The sequence below is a fragment of the Monopterus albus genome, unplaced genomic scaffold, assembly GCF_001952655.1.
Source record: "Monopterus albus unplaced genomic scaffold, M_albus_1.0 scaffold51.1, whole genome shotgun sequence".
Lineage (NCBI taxonomy): Eukaryota > Metazoa > Chordata > Actinopteri > Synbranchiformes > Synbranchidae > Monopterus > Monopterus albus.
The window spans coordinates 5,304,930-5,316,951 of NW_018127931.1; the positions used below are offsets into that span (position 1 = coordinate 5,304,930).

At 39.3% G+C, this 12,022-nt stretch overlaps 1 protein-coding gene across 3 annotated transcripts in view; it reads left to right on the forward strand.

The window, feature by feature from the left end:
* Positions 1-5,393, forward strand: part of osbpl8 (oxysterol binding protein-like 8) — a 98,426-nt gene extending 93,033 nt beyond the window's left edge. Inside the window, exons 22-25 of one of the 3 annotated variants that reach the window (XM_020601298.1) lie at positions 345-447; positions 1,273-1,378; positions 1,467-1,630; positions 1,667-5,393. In XM_020601298.1, coding sequence (XP_020456954.1) covers positions 345-447; positions 1,273-1,378; positions 1,467-1,596 — 339 coding nt within the window. In that variant the 3' untranslated portion in view covers positions 1,597-1,630; positions 1,667-5,393. The other 2 variants (XM_020601301.1, XM_020601299.1) reach the window with 2 other exon arrangements.
* The last annotated feature ends 6,629 nt before the right edge of the window (positions 5,394-12,022 follow it).

Genomic DNA, 12,022 nt, shown 5'->3' on the forward strand with positions numbered 1-12,022 from the left:
AGCTCTTGGCAGGTTTGGTTCATATTGAGTGGTGACTGTATAATTCAGGGCTTTAGCTGGATGGGACTTGCTAATGTTACCAGCATGCCCTGTACAGCTGTCACTACTGCAGGAACGCAGACTAGCATGTTTGCATGTGAGTGTGTGGGTAGGAGAACTCGTAGCAGACATAATGCTGCTATGAAGGCATATGTAAATAATTCTGTGTATTTTCTATTTGGGATTTTGAGTCTTGGATGATACTCTACATGTGTACTTACAGCATTAGATTGTAGCTGGTGTGTGTAGACTTCTTTTATCTTTACATGTTTGTGTGTGTTATGTGTGTATCTCTGTGTGTAAAGGTAATGGTGCCAAAGAGGAAACACAAGACTGACAAGCCCAACAGCCCAGAGAGTGGCTGCTCTTCACCTGAACCCGACCACCAAGACTCATCTGGCAGTGAACGTGAGACATTAGCACTTAAATACAACTGTACATGCTTGCAAGAAAACATGAATTAAATGGAATTTTACTGTACTTTTTAAGGTAGAAGTCAGTATTTGGTAAGATTTAACTGTGTAATATACGGCCCCATCAGCAGTTCAAAACTTGTAGGTAAAAACTAGTTGAAACATTTAAACTGTTGTTGTAACTGCCTACTGCTTGAAGCAGGTCCTAACTACATGGTCAAATATCACCATGGAAATGCTGTTGAAACAGCAGTTATATGTAACACAGACAGCTGAAAAATGTGCATTTTAAGTCCAAATTTAGCCTGGTTTTAACTGTTTAAATCTGGTCAAATGAAGACCCCCCCACCCCCCAATATTTCATGTATTTTCCTAACCTTTTAGTCAATGCTAAACCTTTAGCATGTACTGCGGCTATTGCTAGCCACAGCAGAAAGCTAATCAGCTGAACCTAAATATTACTAGAAACAATTGTTCTATACACCGGACAACAAAGTTATGGTAGGTAGGTAGAACTTTATTGATCCCACAGTCTGGAAATTCCAGTGTTCCAGCAGCAGTAAGGGACAAAAACAACAGAGAGCAAGCAACAAGACACCATAAGGACAGATATCACATACCAATCTTGATAGACAAATTTAGAAAGCACAGAGAGAAAAAAATGTAAATGTCAATACATTCCTGCACTTATTAAATAATTTCAGGCTGCATTGTTCCTACTGATAAGATCCTGAAAAATGTGTGAATTTCTATTTATGTGGTGTTTTACATTCAGTTTGTTGAACACCGCAGAAATCCTGTTTAACATCCTTTGTTACAGGACAGAAAAGCAAGCATAACAGTCGGCTGAGGAAAAAAGGAGCAGACCTCAGTGAACTTCAAAGTGCCATTGACTCTATAAAGCAGACGCAGGAGGACATCAACAGGTGAGAAGGGCATCAGCCACGATGTACCACGAGCAGGATATGTTGCCCATCTTATGAACACCAACACAGGATCTTTGTGTGTTTGTAGGAGCATCAGTGTGCTGCGGAGCCGCGCAGCAAGTCGGCCCGAGGGCAGCACCTTCCTCCAACAGCGTGACTACGTCATCATCATCTTCCTCGTCCTCCTTCAAGTCCTGATCAACTATGTCTTCAAGTAGCAGCCATATCCCACAGAGAGAGTGGTGCCCTTATACACACACACACACACACACACACACACACACACACACACACACACACACACAGTCTCACATGCTTTCAGTCACACTGGGAGACTTAGAGCCAGGAACTTTGAAGTTCCATAATACAAGTATTTCCTTCAACTCTCTTCTTCATTGACTTTATTAAAACCAACTTGTCAAGAAAAGTAGAGACTTAAATGCAAGAAGAGTCTTTTAAAAAAAGGTTTATTTATTTTTAACCAGTCCATTTCAAAACGCTGTAGAGGTCTGTAAATTTCAAAGCAGAGAGGAGCAGCTATAGGAGAAGTTGTAAGATTATGGTGTGATGAAATCTCGGCTGCCACTCTGGAGCTTATTTGATTTGCCTTGATGTAAGAAGCAAAGACAGCAGGTGTTTTTTAGCTGTTTGTTTTTATTTTATTTTTTCTGATGGAGTGAAACTACTCTGTTTACCACATTTCACCTCAAATAACAGGGAACCTTGTAACATGGAGACATGTACCATGACTCAGATGGTAACAGATACAAGAAAACCTTTTTAATGTTTTGTTTGTTTCTTTGTTCAGTGCATCCTGTGTGAATAGAGGTCTGCTTAGAACCGAAAGGGTTGATAAAGAAGACAAAGTTGTCCCGATCTGTGACTTTTACTGTTTTATTGTCAGATATTTTCATAACTGCTGGCGTTCCACAAGGAAAACAAATAACATCATGTTGTCAAAAGGAAAAGAAGCTATAATTTCTGCTGTATAATAAAACATCCTTTGCTTAGAAAGTTGATATTTTAGAAAAAGGTCAGAGGTTTGACACATCCTTGTGTACTGTAGGTAGCATGTACAGACAGGGTTAGTACTTTATGTACAGAATTTCGTTCTAAGGCACAAATGCAATGGAAGTCTGTTATTTATAGTCATCATTTTTGAGTGGGCAACTAAACACTTTTACATTTCTGCTCTGGGTAGGTTTGGAGCATCAGCAGAGGGCCAAAGATGATGATTTTTATGATTTTTCTTTTTTTTCTCTTTTGTGAGCTTCAGGGGCCACCCCCGTAGTTTCAGGTGAAGGGAGTTTGTGTGATATGTTTCTGATGTGTTAATCAAAGTGTTCTTAGTGAGAAGCTGACTTAGCGAGACAAAACATGGGTCCACCAAGGCTTGACGCAGTCTAAAAACTGCCTTGATAGACCTAAAGGGATGGAATAGGAAATTACTTGCTTCCTTGCCGAGAGATAGATAAAAGGATGGACGCCACGCTCGTGCCTGTCTGTTCAATACAGCCTGAAAACAGCCAGCAGGATTTTATCCAGAGGTAACAAAGTCCACCTAGCAGCACCTCTGCAGCTCACTAATTAATGCCCTTCACAGTGTCTCATCGGTCTACTCACATTGATACTGTAAAAATGACATGCACTGGTTTACAGGGGCTTGATGCTAAGGCCGTTTTTTGTCATCATTTGGAAGTTGCCAGGCAACCAGGACGTTAATTCACCCAGCTAAAAATGAATCCGGAACATACCCCACCAGGAAAACCACTACATGTAGGGATTAAACAAACAAGATATACCGTGTTAGTCAGTGAGCCTGAGGGGTGCTGGTAGGTGGGTTTCATTATCACTGGACAGTTAGGTGACCTGTGTAGCGTCTTTGTTAAGCTGCTGTCTTGAGCTTCGTATTTACTGTAAATCACTTTACTTAAAGTGAGAAGTAAGTGAATGTGTATTTCCCAAAGTAAACTCTATAATGTTTTCTTCAAAATGAGTTACTGTATTTAAATTGCAGCGTTAAGTTGTACAGACAAAACAGAAAGTGGTGTATGGACTAACTGATCTGAAAGATGCTCTCTAAATGTAAAAAAAAACAAAAAAAAAAAAACACCAAGCCATGGAAGCATGGAAGAGAAAACCTTTAATGGTCCAAGTAGCTGCTTAACTGCAGCTACAACCTTCAAATCATTGCTTCTAGTGCTTTTGTAACTCAGATGTTAAACAGGAAAACTAGAGATAGACACTTTAGACTCGTGAGTTACTACTATCACCATAGTAAACCATTCCAAATGTACCAAGTACCAGCCAATCTCAGTGTGTAGAGTAGGAGTCTGCCCCATTCACTGTGTAAATATCCAAAGGGATGACTCTTTTCCACACCCAGGTTCACAGTACAGACACTCCCACGGTCTGTACACAAGCCAGTCTTTCCAACCTTGTGTGTCGTTCTTTCCACTGCTCTGTAGATGCACATGGACTTGGAAGAAAATGAACGAGTTGGGTATTCAATTAGATTCTCATTAAAGATGTACTCAGTGTTGCTGTTATTAGGTCGTAGTTACTTGCAGCTCATTTGGTTGCATAGGTTCCAGTCTGTTGCCTTCTTCTTCGCAGACATGGACTTTGAAAATGTACTGTCTCAGAAATAGCATGCTAAATAACAAAGTCAAGAACTAAATGGGAAACAATACCCTTAAACTGTGCAGGCTTTTGAGGTCTATGACTTATGACGATGTATTTGACTTTTGTATCAAGGATGAAGGCAGCACATCAGAACCCATACCAGGTGTTTTTGCTACAAGATTTTCTTCGAAGAAGTAACTACTAATTGAGGCCATTCAAAAAGATTCAACCCACCTATGGACCATATCTAAACAGTAATTTTGTGCATCACTCAGCCTGTTATGATGTTAGCCTTGTTGATGTTTACATATCCAGTTGCCTCTACCATCAGCAGACTGTTAAGTGATGAAAACCTTGTAATGTTAATGCAGGTATAAAGAAAAACTGGTAGCATCTTTGGGATCCAGCTGTACCCTGTAAATGACCTGGCTGGCCCGTGTGTATCGGTTTATTTTTTTGTGCATCCTCATTGCTTCAATTGCTTATGTTCAATAAAGAATCCAGGTGTTAGAATGTGAAGAAATAAGTATTTACCAGTGCCTTCTAGAGTCAGACTGAGGAAAGGGGTACATAGGGGATTTAGCAGAGGCTGATAGGAGGATGGCAGAGATCTAGGGGTGTGTGGTGTGGTGTGGCACATACAGATAGAGCTGGAGTCCAAATCTTAGGGTGAGATAATAATGAAGGGAATGATCTATAAGAAAAGGGGTAGAGTGGGTGAGAGGTCCTGGACTTGGACCAAGACTCAGAGACTGTAGGACTGTAGTGTTTGAGAGCAACGTGCCATACCAAGCCTTAGAAACCAGTATAACTCTGGTTCCACAGCTTGACACCCCACCCAGCTCCTGCCTGCTCTCCTGAAGCATCGCCATAGCAACACACCCGTAGGTTTCCGGATGCTGATTCCTGCCACTTGACAGAGAGGGAGGGAGGGAGACCTCTCCTCTCCGTTATCATCCTTGTGTCTCTCTCGCTCTCTCGCACACCAAATTCTGAGGGAAATAAACATCTCTTTTGTTTTTATTGTATCTGTAAAATGATACATTTTATTTATTCCTCTTTTATACATGTAAAAAATTTCCTGCTTGTAGTATTATACCACTGTTCTTTTTTGTTCTTTCAATGTTTTTCAAAGAATTAGTCAAAAATGTTTTTAAAATCATGTTCCGCTCCTTGTTACTTGACATCACACACAATCGACTCTCCTCAGCTTGTGCACACTGTTAGTGCCAGCCCCATCCGTGCCCCCACCCCACTCCTCCACACCTACTCTTTTTTCCTATCCGAGTACCTTAATACAGTATATTTATTGTATCTTTGTGGCAACTGTAACTTCCTGGAAGTTAATGGTCACATGTAACATACCACAGAATAAACTCAAATGACATCCTGTGGTCTTCTGTTTGTGTTTATAAGGCATTTCTTATTTAGTCTGTATGAACTGATATCGTATGAGGGGACAGTGACAGATTATCTGTCCTAAAAGGTGTTTCAATTTTAAAAAGTGTAACTGGAATGAAATTTAGGCATGAGCATGAATTGGGCATTATTACAGTGCCTTGCGAAAGTATTCGGCCCCCTTGAACTTTGCGACCTTTTGCCACATTTCAGGCTTCAAACATAAAGATATAAAACTGTAATTTTTTGTGAAGAATCAACAACAAGTGGGACACAATCATGAAGTGGAACGAAATTTATTGGATATTTCAAACGTTTTTAACAAATAAAAAACTGAAACTAATGATGATAAATAGAATCCACCTGTGTGTAATCAAGTCTCCGTATAAATGCACCTGCACTGTGATAGTCTCAGAGGTCTGTTTAAAGCGCAGAGAGCATCATGAAGAACAAGGAACACACCAGGCAGGTCCGAGATACTGTTGTGGAGAAGTTTAAAGCCGGATTTGGATACAAAAAGATTTCCCAAGCTTTAAACATCTCAAGGAGCACTGTGCAAGTGATAATATTGAAATGGAAGGAGTATCAGACCACTGCAAATCTACCAAGACCTGGCCGTCCCTCTAAACTTTCAGCTCATACAAGGAGAAGACTGATCAGAGATGCAGCCAAGAGGCCCATGATCACTCTGGATGAACTGCAGAGATCTACAGCTGAGGTGGGAGACTCTGTCCATAGGACAACAATCAGTCGTATACTGCACAAATCTGGCCTTTATGGAAGAGTGGCAAGAAGAAAGCCATTTCTTAAAGATATCCATAAAAAGTGTTGTTTAAAGTTTGCCACAAGCCACCTGGGAGACGCACCAAACATGTGGAAGAAGGTGCTCTGGTCAGATGAAACCAAAATCGAACTTTTTGGCAACAATGCAAAACGTTATGTTTGGCGTAAAAGCAACACAGCTCATCACCCTGAACACACCATCCCCATTGTCAAACATGGTGGTGGCAGCATCCTGGTTTGGGCCTGCTTTTCTTCAGCAGGGACAGGGAAGATGGTTAAAATTGATGGGAAGATGGATGGAGCCAAATACAGGACCATTCTGGAAGGAAACCTGATGGAGTCTGCAAAAGACCTGAGACTGGGATGGAGATTTGTCTTCCAACAAGACAATGATCCAAAACATAAAGCAAAATCTACAATGGAATGGTTCACAAATAAACATATCCAGGTGTTAGAATGGCCAAGTCAAAGTCCAGACCTGAATCCACTCGAGAATCTGTGGAAAGAACTGAAAACTGCTGTTCACAAATGCTCTCCATCCAACCTCACTGAGCTCGAGCTGTTTTGCAAGGAGGCATGGGCAAAAATTTCAGTCTCTCGATGTGCAAAACTGATAGAGACATACCCCAAGTGACTTACAGCTGTAATCGCAGCAAAAGGTGGCGCTACCAAGTATTAACTTAAGGGGGCTGAATAATTTTGCACGGCCAATTTTTCAGTTTTTTATTTGTTAAAAAAGTTTGAAATATCCAATAAATTTCGTTCCACTTCATGATTGTGTCCCACTTGTTGTTGATTCTTCACAAAAAATTACAGTTTTATATCTTTATGTTTGAAGCCTGAAATGTGGCAAAAGGTTGCAAAGTTCAAGGGGGCCGAATACTTTCGCAAGGCACTGTATATAAATTACTAAAAAGAAATGGGTGAGGTCAAACATCACGCGCCCAACACTCAGCTGGCTCTAAATAACATCAGACAAACCAAATGGTGAAAAATAATTGAATAGCCATAAGATCCATGAAACAATAATAGAAGTAACAGCCCTGATAATATGAAATGAAATCAATGTGTTTATCGGAGAGATAAGTAGACAGAGTGAGTTGGTTTAGGATGTTATAAATTTAGGTGAACCCTGTTCAGGCTAAGTGTATAGATGATGGATAGATTTAGGTTAGGTTTCATTTAATTTGTTTGGTATTGTTTATTTGGTTGCACTCTTATAAAAATAAAATAAATACATTTGTAAACACATAGTAACTAAAGGTTCTTATCGTTGATTTTAATTTCATGTTCTTTTTTTGTTACATAATACATTTCACTTCAGTCTGATAAACTTGACCACAAAGATTTTTTTTTCTTCATTTGTTACAATTGCAGATTGTGGTCACAGGTATAAGGTTCACCAAACACTGGACATGTCTTTAAAAGGACATTTGATGCCATTTTGAATTATAACACTGCAATAAAATCTTTCAAGGTTTAATGTATATGAATATTGGGTATAGTATATTGACCCCATTAATTGTAATGTCACTCTTTGAATGAACTTTTTATTGGTTGGCATTTAAAGTTAAAAAGTCACCAAAGGGAATCATTTGCAAAATTGTTAAAAATAGCTCAGCTCAGCCACCATCAGAGGGAGGTGTAGAGTCTTCTTTCGGCTTAGCACCACTTGGTTTGAGCTGATTAAACCTGTCAGTGTGACGTCCTGAATCTCGCACACATCTACAGTATTGTTCAAAATAATAGCAGTACAATGTGACTAACCAGAATAATCCAGGTTTTTAGTATATTTTTTATTGCTACATGGCAAACAAGTTACCAGTAGGTGCAGTAGATTCTCAGAAAGCAAACAAGACCCAGCATTCATGATATGCACGCTCTTAAGGCTGTGAAATTGGGCAATTAGTTGAAAGGGGTGTGTTCAAAAAAATAGCAGTGTCTGCCGTTGACTGTACAAACACAAAACTATGTTGTACAAACGTTTTTGTTTCTAGGATTTAGCAATCCTGTGAATCACTAAACTAATATTTAGTTGTATGACCACAGTTTTTTATAACTGCTTCACATCTGTGTGGCATGGAGTCAACCAACTTGTGGCACCTTTCAGCTGTTATTCCACTCCATGATTCTTTAACAACATTCCACAATTCATTTACATTTCTTGGTTTTGCTTCAGAAACAGCATTTTTGATATCACCCCACAAGTTCTCGATTGGATTAAGGTCCGGGGATTGGGCTGGCCACTCCATAACATTAATTTTGTTGGTTTGGAACCAACACTTTGCTCGTTTACTAGTGTGTTTGGGGTCATTGTCTTGTTGAAACAACCATTTCAAGGGCATGTCCTCTTCAGCATAAGGCAACATGACCTCTTCAAGTATTTTGACATATGCAAACTGATCCATGATCCCTGGTATGCGATAAATAGGCCCAACACCATAGTAGGAGAAACATGCCCATATCATGATGCTTGCACCACCATGCTTCACTGTCTTCACTGTGTACTGTGGCTTGAATTCAGAGTTTGGGGGTCGTCTCACAAACTGTCTGTAGCCCTTGGACCCAAAAAGAACAATTTTACTCTCATCAGTCCACAAAATGTTCCTCCATTTCTCTTTAGGCCAGTTGACGTGTTCTTTGGCAAATTGTAACCTCTTCTGCACATGCCTTTTTTTTAACAGAGGGACTTTGCGGGGGATTCTTGAAAATAGATTAGCTTCACAGATATCAAAAATGCTGTTTCTGAAGCAAAACCAAGAAATGTAAATGAATTGTGGAATGTTGTTAAAGAATCATGGAGTGTAATAACAGCTGAAAGGTGCCACAAGTTGGTTGACTCCATGCCACACAGATGTGAAGCAGTTATAAAAAACTGTGGTCATACAACTAAATATTAGTTTAGTGATTCACAGGATTGCTAAATCCTAGAAACAAAAACGTTTGTACAACATAGTTTTGTGTTTGTACAGTCAACGGCAGACACTGCTATTTTTTTGAACACACCCCTTTCAACTAATTGCCCAATTGCACAGCCTTAAGAGCGTGCATATCATGAATGCTGGGTCTTGTTTGTTTTCTGAGAATCTACTGCACCTACTGGTAACTCGTTTGCCATGTAGCAATAAAAAATATACTAAAAACCTGGATTATTCTGGTTAGTCACATTGTACTGCTATTATTTTGAACAATACTGTACAACCAGCTGTGACCCCTGAATCGTGTTCGCTACTTTTTTTTAATAATCTGACACTTCCTACTGTAGGTAGCCTGGAGGGTCCAGAGGGTTGAGGCTGGTCTGTTGCAATTGCAGTTTCAGATCCAAGGATCATTTCTTCAGCAGCTGTTATGTTGCCACCTAACCCCAAGCAGTTCCAGCAATCATTACAGCCTGACTGTGCTACAGCAACATTAAGGTATAAAAGAGTGATGCAGGCCTCTACCAGAAAACTACATGTCTTTTTATTAAGTAGAATTAATTGGGTGCCACTTCACTGATCCACTATTGGGCATTACAAAGAACACAAAACAAGGTTAAAATACACTCCTAAGGTAATTAAAGAATTAATCTTGGTTTGTTACACATCTGTCACACTATATAAACAGGCTAGCATCAGATCTCAGCATGGAAACGTAAAACATCCATCACCTAGGACCTGTTTGCCTTGGGAGATCCTACCAGGGGCATATAGCCCCCGACAACATAGCTCCTAGGATCACTTGGGTACTCAAACCCGTCCAACACAATAAGGTGGCGGTTCAAGGAGGGGAAATGTAAAACAACACTAAGAAAAATCTTCCAATGCAATAAATCGTAAGTATAGAATATTAACATTAAAAATGAACAGTATTGGCAAAGAATATATTTACTTAAAAAAGCATTTAATGAAAAATCTAGACTGCCATTTAAAGTGTTGAAGTAAGCTTGAGAAGCCCCTGTTCTATCCAAACAGTTTGAATTCATTTGCTAGGCAGTGTAATTTCCTTAGTCAAGGACATTGATCAAGTGGAACAGTCCTTCCTGTCCATCTCAGATAACAACAAAGCATCTGATATCAATCACCACTCTGTGCATATTTTTACTTTGCTCTGCTGCTTTGCCTCAACATTGTGATGCTGCAAGATGCTTGCCCTTTCAGAGATGGAGGGAGGAAAGGGAGAGAGAAGGAATATAGGAAGTGAGAAAAGGCTGTAAGAAGGGAGGAAGTATACATAAGAGCAAATTGAAATTATTTAATTCACTATTCTTTTAGCTATCTAGCTACTGTATGTTCTGGTCTCTACCAGCTGCTGAGAAAAAATATCTGGCTCTATATATTGTTAATTGTTCTTAGTTGACTGTCTTCTGTTTGGTGCTGTACAGCTTGTGTACATTAGGTTTATTCACTTATAGACTGTTGTGTGTTGATAAAAACAGTAAACAATACAGTAAATGCGCCTCCTAAAGCCAAAACAATTTGCTTAAAAGTTCTATAATGGTCTGTATTTTCATTTCAAGCAACTGTCTTTAGTATTACATGAAGACAATTTGATTCCAAATGTTTATTAAATGTGCTAAGCTAACAGGCTACCTCAGTAACATTCAAACCCATTTTAAAACCTGCTATTAATCTCAAAGAGGAGATATTCTATAAAGCAGGTTAGGTGAAAACATGACTTTCACTTTCCCTGAACTCAGAGTAAACAAACTCCATTTTCACCTAAACCAGTTTGAAAAGGTCTTGTTTGCTATTGTTAGGTATTTTTAGACAGATAGATATTGGTTAGATACTTTATGTATTAGAAATGTTTAGTGGGGATAGGACGTCTAGTTAGACTGTTAAATGCTTAGGCATGCTTATGAGTTTCTACAGGGTACATCTGGTCAAGGATAACTAGAGAGAAGAGTTGATGACTGTCAGCAGACAGGATGTATAATATTATTATTATGACGTGTATAACTGGAGCCTTAGCCATAATATGTTCTTATGTTTAAGTCACGACATGTTACTAGAAGTCTGTGAGAATGTTTTTAGTTACACACCACTTAATCAACAGACACACACACACGCACATTGATTTGCTTCATGTTTTGACTACTGCTATGACCAGCTGCAAAGCTGGCAACAGAGACGTCTCGGTTGACGTTTCTGTGTAGTATGGGGCTAGCCCAACCGAGGGGATATAATGTATAGGCCTGGTGGGTTCAGGGTCTTTCATCTTACACTTGAGCGTGTAATGTTAATTTTACCTGTGATCCTTTCAATAAATCAGCACTGTTTTGAAGTTACTTGGACTGTCTCGTCTCTCAGAACCGGCACTTTTTTGTAGTTACTTGGACTGCCTCGTCTCTCAGAGTCAGTATGGTAAAAAGTACCGGGTACAACACTATTAAAAAGTAGACAGTTTGTATTTCTCTGCTCTTCTTGTCTGCTGCTTTGGTGTATTCCCTTCATTTTCCAATTCAGAAAATACCTTGTTAAAATTTATCATCATGATCCACACTGTGTATAAACTCTTCATATTGTAAGATTTGAGTCTTATAGACTTGTTAGGTATTTTTAGCCAGATATTGGATCGATACTTTATGTATTAGAAATGTTTAGTGGAGATAGGATGTCTAGTTAGACTGTTAAATGCTTAGGCATGCTTATGAGTTTCTACAGGGTACATCTGGTCAAGGATACTAGAGAGAAGAGTTGATGACTGTCAGCAGACAGGGTGTTTAATATTATTATTATGGCGTGTATAACTGTAGCCTTAGCCATAATATGTTCTTATGTTTAAGTCACGACATGTTACTAGAGGTCATTAGAATGTTTTTAGCTACACACCACTTAATCAACAGACACACACACA